The sequence below is a fragment of the Malurus melanocephalus genome, unplaced genomic scaffold (genome assembly GCF_030028575.1).
Source record: "Malurus melanocephalus ecotype Western Australia unplaced genomic scaffold, MMel_1.1 scaffold_94, whole genome shotgun sequence".
Classification (NCBI taxonomy): domain Eukaryota; kingdom Metazoa; phylum Chordata; class Aves; order Passeriformes; family Maluridae; genus Malurus; species Malurus melanocephalus.
In genome coordinates this window covers 646,742-667,025 of record NW_026623326.1, presented here as the reverse complement: position 1 = coordinate 667,025, position 20,284 = coordinate 646,742, and the positions used below count along the sequence as shown (strand labels likewise).

General features: G+C 42.5%; 1 protein-coding gene across 4 annotated transcripts in view; it reads right to left on the bottom strand.

The window, feature by feature from the left end:
- Positions 1–811: 811 nt before the first annotated feature.
- The window catches only part of SLC15A2 (solute carrier family 15 member 2), a 66,312-nt gene continuing 46,839 nt past the window's right edge, over positions 812–20,284 (bottom strand). For all 4 annotated transcript variants that reach the window (XM_057368560.1, XM_057368559.1, XM_057368561.1 and 1 more), the window contains 10 exons: positions 19,442–19,530; positions 17,666–17,747; positions 15,583–15,708; positions 15,056–15,220; positions 12,365–12,411; positions 10,338–10,448; positions 9,161–9,257; positions 6,587–6,733; positions 5,464–5,568; positions 812–4,658 (listed from right to left, as the gene is read on the bottom strand). In XM_057368560.1, the coding sequence (XP_057224543.1) occupies positions 4,482–4,658; positions 5,464–5,568; positions 6,587–6,733; positions 9,161–9,257; positions 10,338–10,448; positions 12,365–12,411; positions 15,056–15,220; positions 15,583–15,708; positions 17,666–17,747; positions 19,442–19,530 (1,146 nt within the window). In that variant the 3' untranslated portion in view covers positions 812–4,481. The remainder of the gene's footprint in view (positions 4,659–5,463; positions 5,569–6,586; positions 6,734–9,160; positions 9,258–10,337; positions 10,449–12,364; positions 12,412–15,055; positions 15,221–15,582; positions 15,709–17,665; positions 17,748–19,441; positions 19,531–20,284) is intronic.

The following is a 20,284-nucleotide window of genomic DNA, read 5'->3' as shown; positions in this document are numbered from 1 at the left end:
AAAAAAAAAAAAAAAAAAAAAAAAAAAAAAAAAAAAAAAAAAAAAAAAGAGATCATCCTTTTGTGTGTGACTCTGGCTAAAACATTTTCATCCCCCCTAATTGTGGCTCTCCTTCCAGTGCTGATCACATCTGTAATACCCATTCAGCTGTTCTGTCCCAGGGGGAACCCAAGGTAGTGGCTGCTGTGGAAAGTGGGGACAGTCCCAGAGCTACAGCCACCTCCTCCTCTGGTCACTGCAGACCCACCAATGCTGKTTTTTGTGCTGGTTTGTGCAGTATCCTGGAATGCCAAACCCATTTTCAAACTATGGGTGACCCTCACCCCTGATGGCCCTTGACCACCCGCTAGGAGAGTACTCTTCTGAAAGAACAGAAGTCATCCACTGTTTAATCATCTGAGCTCTCCTCTTATCTCATTCTCTCAGCAATTAATTCAATGTGAGTAATTTCAGCTGTTCATCGAGGAATTGGGAAGACCTTGACTTAACAGCCCTTTCTTTCCTCCCCACCCTCCCTGCAGTCTGCAGCCTCCTTGCCTCAGCCCCAAGCCAAGTACAGTGAAGACTTTTCCTTCCAYGCACTCAAATTTCACTTTCACAGTAAAAACCACATCCAGGTCACTCCTCAGGAAACCACAATTTCCACCAGGGCCAGCCCTGTCTCAGGGTACTTTGCGAGGCCCCACTGGGTATCCAGAGAGAAACAGCTCCTGCCTGGTCAGGCTCCTGCTTCCCAGTCAGTGCTGACAGCACACACCAGCTGCCTCCAAGCCAGTCCCATGCAGCCCTCCCAGGCCTCATCTTTTTCTGGGATTGTGGTGAAAGGAAGATGGGAAAAAAAGAGAGTTGCAAGCCCCCTCGCTGCACAGAGAACTCACTACCTACAGGCATTTTACTGCCTCAGAAAAACAAATTTAAGGAACCTGCAGCCAAGACACTGTTTTGCTGAGTTTGAAATCTCATTTTTATGCTTATCTCRTGCAAAATTGGAAATAACACTGGTCACGCTTACAACCTGCTAAGGGGRAAAATGGCAAATACCAGTGCAAATAAAGGGAAATCTTCTGCACAAAAAAAAATCTTTCTCAGAAAGCATMTGTCAGAAAAACATAAACAGACATACTTGCAGAGCAAAGCCAAACCCCTGCAATCTCCGTGAAGGTTTGTGCAGCAACACATACCCACCATCTCGTCCCTGTGCCTTAGCTGGGTCATCTTCTGTAGGTCAGTTGGTGTGAGCTTTCCCTAATCTATGCTAGGGAAAGCTTCACCAACAGCTATTGGGAGTATTCAGTGACAGGTAAAGCTGGACAGGCAGGAGGCTGCTATTTTTCTRTAGAGGTTCACACAGCCTTACATATACTATCATTATTCTGGATCCTCCTCTGGATCCTAAAGCAAAGAATTGTGAGGAATAAAGAATATTTTTCTAAAATTGGGTAGTAAGAGCTGAGCATGGCCCCATCTCTGAGCTGACCATATTGTAGAAAAAACCAGAGACCTCACTACTTCATGGAATCAGGTCCTAAACTTTTGATCCAATCCTGAGTCCATTTGAAAGTGATGCAAGGCCCCCAAGGATGGAGTTCTGGCTCTGAAAGCAGAGAAGTGCTATGCTGAATGTGCTATTTTTCCACCTTCTCCATCTAGAGCAGGGGCAGCTCATTGTTACAGCCCCCAGCCCGTTCCTTGCTGGTTGTGAGCATGCCACATGAGTGGAAATCCCTCCAAACTGCTGGTGCATTCTAAATAAATGGGTCCAATTTAGCAAAGCCACAAATGCAGCTGAAACAATGGGAAAGGATCATACCAGCAACCAAGCAGGCAGATCAGAGGAGGAAAAAGCTTCCAACAGGTGATGATGAGCAGATGGGAAGAAGTAACAGGTTCATCTGTAAGAGAAATGTGAACAGAGCCTTACAGTCCCCTGAGCAATTCCCAGGAGGGGCTGCAGGAGCAGACCCCAGCCTCATGTTAGCACTTTATTTATAGCATTGCCTTCCCATTCATAACCTTCCCAACTGTGAATCGCAATTTTTCCTTCCCCGGCATTATGGTGACAGTGTGGAACATGGAGATGTTTGGAAAGGGGCAATTTGGCATCAGGAGTCTAAAAAGCAGATACAGATGACATCCTAAATGTATCTTTTATGAGTTTGGAACGATTCCTTTAAATTAAGCTCAGAGTGTGTGACAGCTTCTGGTAGTGTTGCCAATAAGGAAATAAAACAAAACAAAAAAAAAAATCAAGAGGTTCTTAAGCATATGTAGTCAGAGATCTGGTTACCTTGTGCAACTTTGAACTGCTTACCAAGTGCTTCCGAAGAAAAGTGCTACAATAGTTATCAATACCACATACGCCCTTGAACTCCAACATACTTCCAAATTCAAGGCTTATAAAAAATTAAATGCTCCAATAATTCTAAATTGTGTTTGTTCAGTGTTACTGGAGCCTGGCCATTCCTTCAGTTTGGGGATTTTTGTTTTGTTTGCAGTGGGTGGAGGAAGAAATGCTTTCTGTTAGTGCTTCAAGTTGGAAGCTGGTCAAACAGCATCACAGCAGAATGATTCAGCAGCCTCTGAGCGGATTCACAGTGTGTCATAAAATGGGATTARGAAAAGAACAATGCTTGGAGGAGAAAGAACCCACACAAAGAATCACAGCAGGAGAACAACACTAGAAAGAACAGAGAGGAATAATCCTCACTTGGCTTCTCAGAAGCAGGTTGGATGACCTAATCGGTGGCTTTCAATGCCCTTCATTCCCCATGGAGTGGCAGGGTTCAGCTGCCCGGATCCAGCCACCACAGCTTAACAAATGTCTCTGCATGGACTGAACACCCCAAGTGTTCCTGCATGCACATCTGCAGCCTGTTGTGATTTATCTGATGAAACCATTGTCTCCCTCTGGCACAACCCCAGATGCTGCTTCACAGCAGGCAGGAGTTTATGCAGAACTAGTGGTAGAAGTCCATAACCATTTGGGACAGGAAGCAGAGGGAGCAAACTTTGGCTGTGAGTTAGAAACCAGAAAGCTGTGTTTTCTTAGTCTTACTCAAGAAGATACATGCACTGGTAGCACATCAAAGGAGCAGAGGTGTCAAACTAAGCTTATTTCCTAACACTGTCCTGAACAGCAATTAAATTAAACATGTATTTTGTGATCTCCTGAATCCAAGTATCAGCAACCACCTATGATCAATGCCGAGATGGAAGAGTAAAGCAAAATTTAAAATCTATTCTCTGTGAACYTAAAGATCCTATTGACAACCTTGTTTTAAATTAGGCCATACCTGTTACAACTGTGGCCTTGAAGTGACAGAGGAAGGCAGGGATTCTCTCAGRAGTTTTACTAGATCAGCACTGGTTGAATTACTCCTATGCAGAACATGAAATCACAGCTTCACGCAATTGAGGAAAATCAGACAATCATATCACAATTCCAATAAAATTGCTATATCCAAAACTTGGCAGAGACAGAAAAACAAGGAGGAAAAAGAAAAATCTCATATGCTATGGTCTCTCRTAGACTGAAAAAATGATAAAGTGCATCCTTGTAAATAACTCACTGCAGGATGCCTGGAATTTTATAGAAACTACTGCAACTTGTCTCCCAGTGGGGAATAACTGAGGCATGAGATAAGAAATCAGCCATATCCTAACTTGCAGTGACAGGTGCTGTAAAAGGAAATGTCCAATAAAGGCTTAATGTATAGGAAGATGGCAAATAACTGTCTGGAATTCTGAAATAAGAAAGCATAAACCAATTCTCTAATCACGTCTAATCAAAGAACAYCATCAGTAGCTAAAAAGTTCTAGGRAAAAAAAATGGATATTGGAGAGGTGGTAGCATGCCTGTCTTCGTCAATAGTGTTTTGGGAATATTTTAGCCTGCAGAATTYAATTCCCTGTTATTACTTCTGAGCCTGAAGGTGAAAATCATAAATCAGAAACATTCACAACATGCAATAATGGGATGAAATACTCATAAGGAGAGTTACATGACAAAATCCTTTGGGACTGTGTGTAACCCTTACAGTCCTTGATAGCATTAAAAATTCCTCTGTCAGTAACATCTRTTCTTCCCTAATTCCTATACTAGTTTTTCTTCTTTCTTCTCTCCTAACATCTCCAGATTTTTGTGTCATATGGCATTCCTTCCACCTTTCTTCCCTGCTGACCTAAATATATGTTTAAGGCAAAATCATAGGAAAGCATTCCATGCTTAAAAAGATGGGCAGGTTTTAAATTACACTGTAATTACTAATAAGGGCTTTTAATACCCGAGGAGCTTTCCCAGGGAGTTTTGCTCTGATTTCAGGACCCCCATTGTTTTTATAGAGGGCTATTTGGTCCCATTTATAAGGTAGCTACATTTTGAGTAATAAAGACTGCAATGTTCTAAAATAAAATAACATTGCCCCCACCCTTCTTTCACCCTCTCATAACCAAGTTAAAAAAAAATCCCAACCCATCATGTGTTAGAGCTTTGTTTTCTGAGTAACAAGACCAATCATGTTTCCTCTGCTTGAGGTCTCTCTCTTCTCTTCCTTTTCTTCTAGGTCCTCTGGATCCACACTGACATAGAAATATCCCATGATGGAGAAAATAATGCACACAGCAAAGAGGAGAACAGTGAACAAGACAAATTCAGCCCACTAGGAAAGAAAAAAGAACAGCAGGTCAGGAGACCCCAGACTCTCAGTCCAGAGGATATCTCTGCACTTTAAAGTGCTTTTAAAAGAGCTGGRTGAAAATTACTTTTTAGTTTCCAAAATGGCTCACAAGAGAGAAACTTTCTCATCTTGCTTTCTGTTAAATGCTTGCACACATAATGTAATTATGAATATGTGACACATCTTGAAACAAAACAGTTAGATTAAGTTGATTTCATTAAATCTTTTCTTACAAATCTGTCCTGACTGGAACATATCTGCCTGGGMTTTTTGCATACAAGATTCTTTTAGGAGAGGCAGTTTCATGCCGGCCAGAAATAAGCCCCAGTTCACATTTTCATGGCATCATCCCAGAAGCTTTATAGACTGAATTAAACTACTTCTCCCCCTATAAGCTGACATCTCAGGGGTGTCACAGGCAGCTGGCCTGGCAGCGTTCCCAAGCGAGACTCTTGAGGAAGCTGAGTGCCCACTTGTCTTGTTTCTGGTGAGCAACTCAACATGTGGCTGCCACTGTGCTCAGGCTCCAGGTCCAAACACAGCCAGCTTGCCCAGAGCTGAGCTCCAGCAGCGTTATCCAGTGCAGGTCAGTTATTTCCTGTCACTGGGAGGGTCAGGGAGGGCCATTGTTCCCCTGGGGAGCAGCCTGGGGGCCCGGCAGAGCAGGGGCTGGGGACAGCTCAGAGTGGCAGCTGTCACTCAGGTGCAGGACACTCAGGACATGGACATCAGAAGCACCAGAAGCCTGTTGTAAAGCATTACCTCTGTTCTAAGAGCCAAACCATACCTGTGCCATTGGTGCAGCCTCGGCAACAATGAGCACAAAGGTATTCCCCACAGCCACCGTCAGCAGCCAGCCTGCCTGCAGCACCGACTTCATGCTGGCTGGAGACTGAAAAAAGGAGAAGGGCCTGATCAGTGGCAATTGTGCTGTGCCCTTCAGCCCTGCTTCACCCTCTGGTGTYCTGCCCAGCGTGGGTGTCACTGGGYTCAGCCTAGGAGGCAGAATTTCCCCTSTGTGGAGTGGTTAATGTGTGGTTAATCTCAACAGATGCATAAAAGGAGCTTTCAAAACATGGACAGGAGGACACATGAAGAAGCAGGAGATGCTGTTGCTGCAGAGCTGAATCCTGGCCATCCCCAACCTGCATCATCTGCAATGGTACGATCAGGACATCCGAGGAGCCACACAAGCCCTGCAGCTTGGAGTCTGGTGCCGTGTGGCTGTACACCTTTGCAAAAGAGACTGAATCTTAATGTTAGATTTCCTGCTGAGGACAAATTTTTCACATCCCATTACAGATCATCCCACTATATTAATCATCCTCATAAATAAACATCTGCACTTTACTCCAAGGATAAATTTGAATAGCTTCARCAGCTGTTTGACCATGTAATGTCTCAGCCTTCTCTTCTAATAAACCTCCCCAAACAACCATCAAATCATCCTTTGCACGCTCATTACCCTTTGGTCCCTTGTTACAACCTTGCATACTCAGACCCTTCAATCTCTCCATTTAAAGCAGGTGCCAAGCCCTCATGCCACCCTGTAACCCTTGAGATACCTTTGCCTTTATATCACTGAAAAATAGATAACACACCATATTTCACTAGGAGAAAACCCCGCTATTACAGAATTCAGAGCTTTCACATTAAAAAACCAGTTCTGTTCTGTGTTCCCAGATTTACCAGAAAAGGAGTTTTYCAAGTATCACTGAAATCAGGTTATCTTCAGAATATGAATTAATTCAGCTTAAGGGCACCCAGCAAGCTGTGTTATAATCCCACTTTCAACTGAAGGACAGATAACATTGTTAGTGTCGTGTCAAAGGATGAATGACAAGTCAATGAAAGATGCAGGAATAAATCCTGAAGTCTAATTGTAGGGCCCTTATCTTTAAGTGGAGTACCTGGGAATAGGAGAAGGCCAGACCCGTGATGGAGAACATCACCTCCCCAGCAGATATTAATAAATATTGTGGTAGCTGCCAGGCCATATGGACGTTGTTGGCTTTGATGTCTTCTGACTTCCACATCTCAACAGCACCTTCAGAAATCTAGCAGGAAAATAAAGACACACTGATTAGTTGCTGAAAGATCAGATCTTTCTCAGCCTTGACAACAACAGCAAATTTACCAAAATAAAGTTTTAAGCAAAGGTGGGAAAAAAGCTCTGCCTTTGAAACAAACTATGGCTCTCAACCTTGCCATTTCCAAGCTTGCTGGGAATGGGGTGACTCCTGCTGCAGAGGGCAGAGAGAGCAGGATCAAAGCATTCAAGCTCATTCATGTACCATAAAAATTCCCTGAATTATTGCAAACCAACAAGGTGCCTTCTGTGGTGAGGCTGGGAAAAGCCTATGAGCTTCCTGTGCAGAGCTGCTGTCCCCAATGTAAGGAAAGGATGAGAGAGTAAGTGCTCATTGCATCCCTGTGGTCACTGCTCCCATTTTATCAGCACAATATCAGTCACACCCAAAAAAATTCAGCTCAGGAATGCCAGGAGTAGCAAAGACTGCTCCATAACAGATACATTCAGATAGTTAAGTTAGCTGTATTCCTAATTATTTTTGTTTGTTTTCCCAGGTGTATTTAATACTGCCTGYGATGCACAGAGGCTCAGAGAGATTTGACTAGAAGCCAAGAAAACAGTAGATTGAAATTACTTCAGGCAGAAAGCCCTGTGTTTAAGGAGAGTGCTTGGGAAAATACAAGGGATGTTTACGAGATGTTCTTAATCACCAATCATTGCCAGGGAGGCAAATCAAGAGACTGCATTTTAGCAGGCTAAAAGGGGTGAGAGGAGAACTGTGCATTGCTCTTTAGCCCATAAAGAAATGTCACAAGCACCACGCTGTAAGTGCACACTGAGGAAGGCTGGGTAGAAGGCAGCATCCCCATGATTTAAGTTCCACAGTTCAGCTATATTAGCAGGCTAATATATTGTATTCTTGGTTCTTCTATATGGCACTCCTGGCAGAGGAGCAGGGCTCAGTACAAATCACTGCAATAATTAAAAGTGATCTTGGCCTCAAGCAAGCTAACTCTCTACAGAAGGCAGAAACCACACAGAGAGAGAGATGGAAAAACAGAGGGTCAAAATATTGAAGTACTAGCACAGGGTTAAAAAGGGCTGAGGCACAGAGCCACCCTGACCAGCCAGAGCYATAGCAGGGACTTTTGCAGATGGGACCACAAACTGGAATCCTTGGCCACAGTGATGTGGGACCCATCTACCTCAGCTGGCCCTGACTCCTGTGTTACCAGAGGCTCTGGGTCAATTTTCTTAGTGTMATATTTTTCATGTAACTTCTCTACCTAGTTTCTCATCTGGCTGAAAGAGGCTTGCAGCCACGGAAGAAGGGTCTGGCCAACATCACTTCAAGTGTGTGTGTTTTATGTACATAAATCTCTGCGCTCACAGATGGCAGCATCTGCTTGTTCCCTCCAGGGCTGTACATCCCACTCCAGCTACTGGAATTAAAAAAAAAAAAAAAAAAAAAAAAAGGCCAGGTGCTTCACAGCTATATATTTCCCCCTACGTATTTGGACTCTGCAGACATGAACAGCTCCCATTAATTGCCCAGCAGGGAGATGCTGCTGCCAGGGAGTAGCTGACAACACTTTGTTCTGCTCATCACAACACAGTAGTCCAAGTCTCAGAGGGCAGCTCAGCAATGTGTCCTGTCAGACCTGGTTTGTCCGTGTGCCTTTGTGGTGGAAAGGTTAAAATGAGAACTAAGCTGATCACGTTCATCACCATGGCTCCAGCCAGCTGGACCCAGGTTGAAGCAGTGTGCCTGAGAGGCTGGCAGGCAGGGAAAGGAATCCACCCTCTCAGAGCCCATCAGGGCTTGGCTGTTCAGAAAACCATGCCTTGACTTTACACCAGGCTCCAAATAAGCAGGACAGTCAGAGGAGGAAACAGATGTACAACCTCACCAACCTCCTCCCTCAAGACTTTGTCCCTCTTCCCTCTGTGCATAATCTACAAATCTTGGAAGACCAGACTTTAATTCAGTAAGCTAAATGTGAGGATAGAGCAGACTATTTCTGCAGGTTTTGAGTATGAGGCACCACCAGGTACAGTATTTTAAAGACCACAAGCAGAATCAGGTCTTGGCAGATGGTAAAAACTCTTTGCAGTGCTCTGGGTCAATGTTAACTGCTCAAGGATGGCATGAGACCAGCACAAATCACAGAGCACAAGATTTTCTRTGGAGGATTTCTACCAAGGAAAAGATTTTACTTCTTTTTAACCCATGCAATCTGACATGATCACACTGTAAGGYGGAACAAATACATACCCACCTTGCTTAGGTAGGTACCAAACCTTTTAACCATCCCTTTCATAATGAACTGCCTTCAGATGGCTATTGTCCAGGGATCACAGAGTGGACAAAGCAAGTGGGAGCCACCCCAAAAGAACAAAAGCACTGCCAGAGAGTAGAACAGGAGCACATTACCATCACAGGAACACTTACATTAGTTATCACAACAGTGTATGATGCGCCAAAGTCAAGCAGCCCCAGCTCCAGGGGGAACTCTCCTGTTTCTGTTATGCATTTTCCATCATTATATCTAGATAAAAGGATGAAGGACAGTATTTCCCAGTTAGTTCCATAAACAAACAAAACAGAGCAGAGTTATCAAACATGCCCCTGAAATGGAGCAGTAAAGATGCAAGATGTAAAGATGCAGTAGCATTTATACCACACAATCACGGGAGTTCTTGCCATCTTATCCTTCCAAAAGCACTTAGACACTAACTGGAATTTACCTAATGACTCATGTCACTGTAAATATTTTTAAATGGCTGCTGCTTCTTCTTAGTGTGAATTTATTTTTATCTTTTTCCCCCTCAAGTTTATTTTCCTCACAAATTTTGCTCAATTTCTTCACGAACTGTRGGACAGATGAGCAGTCAACACGAAATCAGAGAGGAGTGGCACCCAGAAGTCACTTTGTTTCCTTTCAATAGAGCAAATTAGCCCTCATGTTTGTTCTTGTGATTTTGGATGTGTGAGATGGCACAGAGGCTCAGCATCATTGCCACAATGGCTGCTTATCCTACTAAATTGCTGCAATAAATATTTTGGATGGAGCTGACGCAGAGAAAAGCCATGAAGCTTGTTTGGAAACATTGGAAATGCTAGAAATACCCCACAACAGCCAACTCCAATGCTGCCAAACCAAGGCCATATGGAGTCTGTCTGACAAACCCAGCCTGCAAAGCCATGTAATGCTACTTGATGTWACCAGCCCACACACTTTGTAGCATGGAATATGCATTGGCCTTTCCCTGAGAGCACCCTAACACCAGGAGCTCAGGCTGAGAGAATAACAAAATTAACCAGGCACAAATGGCAGAGAGGAGACTTTACCTTGTCCCACCTTACTCCACTGACAGATGCACAGGAATGGACAGTSTCTTCCCTCCAGGCCCCCACATAATGTGAATAAAAACTTCTCCACACACACCAGTGGCCCAGAGCACCTGCTCTGCACTGAACTGATAATTCTGCATTTTACAAACATCTGCCCTCACAATTGCATGCCAAGACAACAGCAATGAAGGTTTTGCTATTAGGCTGAGAAAAGCCTTTTTGTGTCCAAAGAAATGCCTCAGCAAGGACCTTCAGCTCAGGAAGGGAGACTTACATGTCCCTCTCCAGCAGCGAGTACTCAGAAGCACTGTAGTTTTTCTGAACAGCAATGAACCTTTTGCTGTCAATAGTAAGGTTGACATCTTGGCTCAAACCGTTAATGAACCTGTAAAGAAACCATATTTCATTGATCTGTCGGACAGAGCAGGAGATGCATAATAGCAGACATTTTAGAAGTTTGCTCGCTCTCCCAAAGCCTTCGGTAATTCCATAGGGTCATGACAGTCTCTCCTGCAAGTYACCCAAATATTTGCCTGATTCATTCCACAGTATTTCAATACAAGATTAGCCTCCCTGTGTAATTTTACCTTCTTACTCTTTMCTGTGAAAAGTGGCCCTCAGTTTTTGTGGTCTAGAGCCTCCARACAATCCTGAAGAGGTCCTACAAGAGCACTGGAGAGGAACCTTTTAAAAGGGTATGGAGTTTTAGGACAAGGGTGAATAGCTTTAAACTGAAAGAGGGTGATATCAGATTTTAGGAAGAATCCCTTAATTATGAGGRTGGTGAGACACTGGAACAGGTTGTCCAACAAGGCTGTAGATGCCTCATCCCTGGAAATGCTCAAGGCCAGCTTGGATGGGGCTTTGAGCACCCTGGTCTTGTGGGAGGTGTCCCTGTCCATGGCAGGGTGTTCGAATGAGATTATCTTTAAGGTCCTTTCTAACCCAGACCATTCTGTAACTCTGTGGTGATTATTTTATGTTTTGTGATTATTTTGTGTCTGTTTGAGAGGACAGAGCCTCAGCCCACCACAGGAAGCTCAGAAGTTGTGTATCCTGATGAGCAGGTGCACCATGCTGGCAATGACTTTGTACCAGTRGGAAAGAGTTTTCTAACAAAATCAGATATATTTATCTACACTGAAATCTACATGGGAATGTTCTGTTTGGTTGTGGCTTTTTTTTTTAAACCCAGTGCATATGGGGCTTTTTTATATACAAGTCGGTTTTGCTTTCACAACTCAAAAATTTATAGCAAAACCAAATGCTTTTCATGTGATCTATGTTTTAAAATATTTTGGTTTTCAGTTCTTAAAATGGGGGTGAAATCTCTAAAGTTAGTTAAGTGCTTAACAAAAGCAAATTTTAATGAAAAAATAGTTTCTTCCTAGTGAAACTTCTTTACAAGAAAGTCTGGGGGTTTTGTCAAAAATCTTCATAAGAAAATATAAACTAAGTCTGGCTGAAGGTATTAATCAAGTCTCCAAGGTAGTGTTTATTCAGGAGAAACCTTTAAAAGCAGAAGGCTATGAAAAGACACTACTCTTCTACACAGGCTTTCAGAAAAAGGGGTTGGGCATTGTTTTAAGGTTTGTTTTGTTTGGTTGTTTTTGGTTTTCCTTTTGTGGTGGGTTTTTAATTTTTATTTTTTTTTTTAATTCAAATTGCCCAAAATCCTCCAGAAAGTCCAGCTGGATTTTTTTTTCTTTTTTCAAATTTGTTTTCTTCTGCATCTCAGCAATCAGCACAAACCAGCACACAAGTGTTTATGCACTACATGGAGTAGTTCACATTAGGAAGAGTGGACTAAGCAAAGCCCAGTGCCCAGCTGAATTGTTTATGAGGATGTAAAATTGCTGCTGCATCCAATTAAGTACACATTTCTGCATGAGTTTAAGTGAGAACATTATCAGTTGGCTAGTTTGCACAGGATATGGCAACAAGTCCTATCCAAATTGCTTCTTCTCTTTCATCAGTGAGATGAATTTGCCACTTTTCCAAGGAAGGAGCTCTTTTATGTTGCCATCTCAGCCCAGACTATCCTAGGCAGTGAGCAGCAGTAGTTCTCAGCTCTGCACARCATGTGTGGGAGGTGACACTCTGTCAAGCCTCCACAGCTGACACATGAGTCTTGCATGAGAAATGTGGACTCGATTCCAACCCAAGAACATCTGGGCTGTTACATACAGATGCATTAGACAAAAGCACTTTCCCTCACCCAACCACCGCCAAATCCTCAAAAAAAAAAAAAAAAAAAAAAAAAAAAAAAAAAGGAAGAAGAAAACAAAGAGCCATTCCTACCTAACAGCTGCCAAACCATTTTCTGGCTTTGCTTCCAAGTCTGTAATCTAAAGAGGGGAAGAAAAAAAACATCAAACATATTTATTAATGCTGCCTTACAACAATGTGTGGCAGACAATACTGGTGTCTGTAGAGTTACACACGTGCTACAAAGCCTGTGGAAATCAACTGGACTCTCACACAAGCTTTACGTCAGGCCACAGATGGGGAGTTCTGGTACAATGAAGCCAATGGCAAAATTTCATCTCCACCAAGGGCTTAAGATGAGATCATACCTTTTCTCCTCATCTCCTCTGGAACAAAGGCTACTGTGCTTYAGCCAGTTGCCCTTCTACTGAGGCTTGTAACACTCCAAAAAAGTGTTTGTCTTGATCTTGAGATGGCAAGAGAACTTTATTCACATTAGCATCTTTCCGTGACTAGTTACAATTAAACTTGAGTGCCTTACTCCTACAAAATCTGCAACTGCCTAACTTTCAGACCCGATTCTTGTCATATTCATATTCATAGACTTCACAGAAGTCTAAAGCTGAGAGGAACTGCTAGGTTACTATACTGATCATCATGCATCACTCATGCTTTCCTTGACCCTCAATAATCGAGAGATTWAACTGCTGTAACGTGCAGGCAGAGAGCAGGAGAAACCAAGGTGCACTGAGTTGTTTGTGCTCACAGTCTCTGCAGAGAGATCCCTGAAATGCCATCTGGATGGGCACACTGGGGAGTGGGAGTCTCTCCCCAGGAGACCACAGCTAGAGCAGCAGCTAGATAGTTAAGCAACATTCATTTGACRAAACCTATTTGATGTACAATGCTGAAAAAAACACAGTTAAGACACAGCCCTGCCCTGGAGGTTGTATGTCACAAAAAAAAGAATACAAAGCAAAACTCCTGGCTGGTAGAAATCCAGAGCTGTGCCATGTCCACTGAAGATGGCAAGGCAATTTCAATTTTCACTGCCCACAGATGGAACCCAGGCAAGCCAAAAGGGACTGAATCTACTTTCAGAAACTGGCTCACTCTCAAAATTTTCTGGCCCTTTCTCCACACGCTTTTCCTGATGTAAAACCCTGAGTTTCTGAGACCAAGGATCCAGAATTTCAGTATATCTATAAAATTTCTACTGTATTTCAAAGTAATATGCTACCCACAAATAACACATGCCCTAAATGACAAATAGCCACAGTGAATAATAAATGTCAGAGCAATAAATAATAAATGGCAACATCATTTTTTTTCCATGGGAGACACATGGGGATAAATACCCTCATTCGTTGCAGACAGATCAGCCAAATTATTACTCGTTTTCACTGATGGTCCCCAGAGCTCTCAAATTCATTTCCTGCCTACTCAACAGCCCACAAAGGAGAAGAAACCAATTTCAGATTGGATCCTTCCAGGAAGGCACTCCCACCTGAGTGAGTGGGCCAAACCCAGCAGTGAAGGCGGTTACTCGAGGGTGAGCCCTGCAAAACAGCCGTGACGCTGGCACTGCTTTCCTTGTGTTCCAGTGCTGGAAAAGTAGCATTTACCACACTGTCTTCCACATCTCCCTTATCTACAGCTGTGAATGACAGGTCAATAGCATCACCAAACAGCACAGCACTCAACACATGGGAGCCTGCCTGTGCCAGGGTGGGCAATAATTTAAGCACAGYCTAGACAGCTGGGGCAGCATAGATGTGCTGGAGCTCTGAGATTGCTTTGCTCCAAGCGTGTTGCAGGCTTTTGCTTCCTAAGGACTGTATGAAAATCACTGCAAAAGTATCTATTTCTTAAGGCACACAGCCATCAGGGTCACAGGGAAATTCAACTYTGTGCGATACTGAGCCCCAGGCTCCAAACCATGAAGTTTGATCATCAGCAAAAAACCTTGATGTTATGACAAAATACATTCTTTAAATTAATTTTGAAAAGCAGTTATATGATTTCTACTATATAATATTGAATTGAAGCTTGGTGTGGCTACCCTGCAAGGCAGGAGGCTGAGGAACTGCATAGAGAACAGATATTTCAGCATGAGGACAGATTCTGATAGCATTTACACACCTGCCACAATGTGCAATAACACCATTCGTTTCAAGAGAGCTCCTTAGGATACAGCTACGCATAAAAGACAGCAGAATCCGCCCTACACATCCCATATGCCCCTCTCTGATTGTTGCAGAAATACACAAAAGTCCAAACGCAGCCAGCTCTGCTGCAGAGCCTGAAATGAGCTTAATCATTTATTCTGTTCAGCAAAACAAATGGGCCTTCTGTGCTTTTCCACTGAACACTTGCARTAACTAAACCCAGAATCATTCCTCTGATGCTTTTATTCCACGGCCAGCCCTAGAGCCTCTTTAACATCTTTGCTTTATAGAACCATCTTTGGGGGGAAATCTCTGGCTCTGTTTCTCCAGCTTTCTCCACCTCTGCTGCCTAGCAGGCATGACTCTGCTCTCCCACTGCAGCACTCAGTGGATTTAAGTGTGCCCAGAAACTCTCAGATGCCACAACGCCTCTATTAATCAACCAGCAGAAATGTGTACAGATCCAGTGCCTCTAGCTAAGAAGTCAGGTTTAGAGCATCTGAGAGCAATCAGACAGACATTGCAACTGAGCAAATGAATTAATGAGCCTATTACCCCATTGTAGCATCACAGCCATTGAATTAATACTGTATTTACACTTCACTCCCACACTCACTAAGCGGCTTGATAGGCTTCCTTCTGCCTCAAAAACAATTAAGCTGTATACTGATTTTTCCTTCACGGTGTTGTTAAAAGCAAAAGTCAATCCTTGATGTTGCAGGGTGAAGTGAAGGCTCTGCTGCTCTCCATTCAATATTAATTTTGAGTACTCAGTTGGGTTCTGTGGAAGAAAATAAATTTGGTTACACTTTCTTTAGATAAGAAAGGATCTGTCTTTTCCTACCAAGTGCAATGCTATCCCCTCTTTAAGGAAAACTGTAATCCTGTTTCCTTTATATTTAATTACAGGTGAATGTAAGGTGTATCCTTTGCTGGAGTAATTTGTCTCCCAATGTTCAATTTCTGTTTCATATAACAGAGATATTATGTTTCATTTGTAAAGCTATTCCAGTTCACTTCTAAGGCGATGGAGCAGAACAAACTTTTCCATCTGTGGGCTTTATTAGAAAATACAGAAAAAAAACCCCATTCTTTCTTCAATGACATGCAAGTCAGGCCTTTCAGTCCCAAATATATGCTTACCTGAAAAGACTCCACAGGCTGCTGAAATAGGTCCTTGTCTTGGATTGTCACTTGAACAGGGTTCTTTGCCAAATTCAGGACCCGAATTAAACTTTCTTTTGGGACAAGTCGAGGCATATCGGTTTCCTAATTAAAGTAAAAGGCTTTAAGTGCTATCTGTATGCTTTATTAGCACTTTCATATCTCTTCATTTTTAGCCATAATAGTCTTCCTCTCTGTAATGACACTTTTCYATCCCTTCCTCAACAGAAGTTGCACTCAGAGAAAACTGAACATAAATCTTTTTTAGGGAGATTTCCTCATAGTAGCTCAATGGCCAACTCATCATTCCTCCCAAAAATTGCTCTTCACACCACTAAGTGTACATACTACACACTTACTGAGGAGGTAGAACAATGTCACAGCTTTCATTATAAAGCTCCCTAGTGCCTGGATTTAACCAACTGCCATATCAGAATGGAGAAATTTGTGCTTAGCTTTCAAAAGCAGTGACCAGAATAATTATTTCCCACTGCAGTCAGTGACTGGGAAAAGAATCAGACCAGAAGTTAAGCAATTTTGAAAATCCTAGTCCAGCTTCATATCTGTAATCAGTGCTTTTGCATTACYGGACACCCTGCTATCTATACAGTCRACTGTACAGATATTATTCCTTGTTTTCTTAGAGAAGGAAGCTGATGCCTCCAGCACTGAGGTATCTCTTTCTGTCAGGAATCATCTCCTAGAAAGAGTACATCAATCAGTGTCAGCCTTGTACAACCTGCAGCGCTAATTTTTTTTTTTTTTAACTTCTCTTTTTTTCTCATTTTATTTTCAAGTAGCTGCCAGCTATACTGCAGAGCTATTCATTTTTCTTCTATCTTATCTGATAATTTGGGTATTGCAGGCAGGGCATTTTGAATCTAACTAACCTCCTGGTGGGGAAACACACAGCCAGAGAAGACAGAGCAAGCTGATTTCCCTGGAACTATAGGCTCTGGACCAACAGGCCTGCTAATATTATCCAGCAAATTCTATTACTGTAGTTTTTCACTTCTGCTACCCACAGTCAAGTGAAGGTGGATCATCTYATCCATCTTCTTTGCTAGAGTTTAAAATGGCCTTTGGGGTAAAATTTTCATGCACAGACAGGGGGAACCTCTAACTCACCTTGCTCCTGCCCAGAGGAGTCACCCACAGCCAGAGCAAACTTTGGTGCTTGGCCACAGATGCTGATGGTGGCAATGAGAGAATTTCTTTGCTCACATAAAGAGATCAGAAAAAAGACCTGAACCCACAAAGACTCATTTCAGTGGGAGGCTCTTTAGGGGATTCACCTAAGGAACCAGCAGATGTTAATCCAGGGCTGTGAGCCAGCCACTCTAACAGAACATTTTAAGTATACATGGAAGCTTTAAAAATTAATCCTATAGTAACTTTTGTGAGACAAAGGTCAGCCAAAGTCTACACAATGCTGGTTGTRAGCCAGAAACAAACAGTACAAATCTGCAGGAGCTAACATGGAATTTATAACAGATTTGCTGCCATCCTGTCTAGGGATGCCTGGCAGTCCCTGATGCCTGTGACTGCATTCACCTTCCTCCCCAGAGAAACAAATTTGGCTTGTAAGAAAAAGCCTTCACCACCCTAAAGCAGGGAGGTAATTTAATTAATTTTTTTTAACAATTAATTAAAAAAAAAACAAAACCACCACATGCACACAAAAGATCCCAAACAGAAAAMTATAGGCAAGCTACAGCAAGAAATAGGAGAGAGAACAGACTACCTTTTGGAAATTAATCACTAGCATTAACTAGATGTCTGTCAAGCACTTTGACGATGGAAATCTAGAATATAGACCAATACAGATGACCAGCACAGCAAAACTGCAAAGACTAGAAAGAAAGACATAGAGACAAAGAGAGGGAAAAGTAGACAAGGTAAGAATTATCATTAGCAACTGAATCAGTATGCTCAATTGTAAAGAAAACATTACAAATTTTGATTAAGGAGCACAATGGCTTAAAGGATTATCTACCAGGCATCAATAAAAACACCCCATGGGAAGAAAGTATTTCTGAGTAACGCCTTGTGCTTTACTTACATTTATTTTGACTTCTATAATAGCTGCAAGTCCAAACGCCAGCCCTGCAAGGATCATACCTGTTGCCATTTTCCTAATAGGTCTATGGAGCAAATGAAAGAGGCGCATTAAGGAAAAAACATAATTTAAACTACAGAATACCATTTCTCAGAGCCAAAGATGTGCCAAAGCCATGTAATAAACTGTCCAACAGGTGGCACTCGGGATGGCAGGCTGTTTAAATTGCCAATCTTTTAACTTAAAACTATTTTATTATTCTGTATGAGGCCAGCACTGAGGCCAATTAAAACTGATATGCTGTGAAAAGAAGTTCTTCCCTTGCAAGTTCCATATTATCTTTTTTCCCAGCTCTTCTAGTGGGAATAGCTCATGACATTATGTTAATCCATGATGTTGGAAGGAGCACTAGAAATGATGTATCTTCAAGTCCCTTTTGGGAAAGGCAAAAGAAAAGTAACATGCTACTTAGCAGTGAGAATGAGGAACAGAAAAATGTGTAGTTTGTGTCATCAATGTTTCTGACCATCTGGGGCATCATTCTGGGTTCTTTCTCATGCCAATACATTTACATTTCTAGAAAATAAAGATCTTGCTTCTAAACTCAAGGCAAAGCTAGTGCAACTTTACCAGAGTTACGTGAGAAAATCTGATATAAAGCAGAATAAAACATGTCCAGAACACCACGTTCAAACTGAGTATTGAGTTGCTGAGATTTGAAACAAATCTGGTTCYAGATTTAGTGATCGCCACTCTATGTAATGGTCTGTAGTCCTAGCATTCAGYCCTGGTTGGTGTTTGAGTTTGTGCTGCTGGTTAAAGTACTCTGTGAGTTGGTCATCAGGCAGGAAGTTTTCTGCCCTGTCARGGCACAGTCCAGGCCATGGGCTCCCACTGAGGTAGCAGGGAGCAGCACAGCCTTTGATGTGTGTCCTCCAAAAGGGGCACCATTGCAGGGCTGGACAATGCTGTCTTTAGGTGCACATAATTCAGCACAGTGGAAAAGGATCAGCAGGATGAAGGGGAAGGCTTCTGAGGCACCTGCCATCCCCATTTTATGTGGTTTTGTCTGTCCAGCATTTTAGTTTGGATTAGAAACATGCCTTTTAAGCCAATCACCCCATTCATCACGCTATGGTTCACATGGAGAAGAGGTGTTGGAGCATGGAAACTTGGTTCCCTTCAGCTGAAATTACACTGGCAAAGGCACTCCATGTGTGCACATAACATATTCTCACTGCTCCAGGGCATCAGTCCACAGAGGCAGAATACAGATACTCTGAAGTTAATTCACCCAAAATGCATAAAGTGGGTCTCTTAAACAACCTGAAGTCTGCTCCTATTACACTGCATTTCTTGCTAACATAGACTAAGGATAAAATGCTTGGCTCATACAGAAATCCTGTTAGGCACTCACTGGTTCAGGTCCTAGTCACCATGGGACCATGAATCTGGTCCCACAGGGACTTTTCAGGGAGAAAATCATTTAGGTGTGATATGGGAAACAAGGTGGAAAGCATGTTGATCAAATTCAAAGTCAGACTATTCATATCTGCTTCTGGGAAAATCTGTACAAGGAGAATCCAGCATCACTGAGTTTTACCCTCTGGAATTTCCATGGTCTGTGGAAGAGGGTGATGCTGCCTCTTGGGACTGAAGCATACTCATTTATTGGGAAAGGTGAATAGAAATTTGTGTTTCTCTTCCTTAAAAGCTACGCTGCTCACTTACTGCAAAAGAAAAATCACAGAGGCAGCTGCATTGTCCCCAAGTACTTACGTGAAATTCAATTTGCACATGTTTATCAGGGGGTAGAGCCCAAGGTCAAAAATTGGGATGAAGACAAGAATAAGAAGTGGATTTAAGAACTGCAATACAAAAGAATGGAAGTTCAGTGACTAGAAAGCAACTTCCAGTAATTAAACCCATAAAGCACTGTCCTCCAAAAATAATTCCATTACAGAAGGGACATGGACAAACACTTAAAATCTCCTTTAAAAATATAATCATAGTTTGCATTTAACAGCTTCTGCTATTTAGTTTTCACATGCATGAATACATTTTGTTCACATCCTCCCCTCCAAGAGGTAAGCAAGCATCACTGGCCCAGTTTCCCTTGAGAGAACTGAAACATGATGTTTTTAAAGAGTACAAACCCCACTGACAATAGAGACAGGTGACCTTTGGTGCTGTTGTGGGACCTTACAAGAAATCAGTAACAATGGAAACATCTTGGGACTCCAGCAAAATCCCAGAGGAGCGAGCACTATTCTGTGAGATTGGCAATTTCTTGCACTTCAACACAACCAAGTAATCCCACAGGAACAAAATTTCTCCTGGGAGGGGCACAGCTTGTCTGCCAGCCAACAGTGGCAGAGCAAGAAAACAGAGAGGGATGAAGAACAAGCATAGAGAAATATTGTTTTAGCTCCAAAGGAAGATTTCAGGGAATAGAACAGCTTTGAATTTCTCCAGAGCTATTCACCATAAGAATTGTAATCAACTCTGACAACATAGCACCATCTTGGAGCTTTCATATTTTCATATGCCCTGCAGAAAGGGGAGACCAAATGTATTTCAAGAACAATGTTCATCCCAGGACAGGGGCCCATTAAAAGGAGA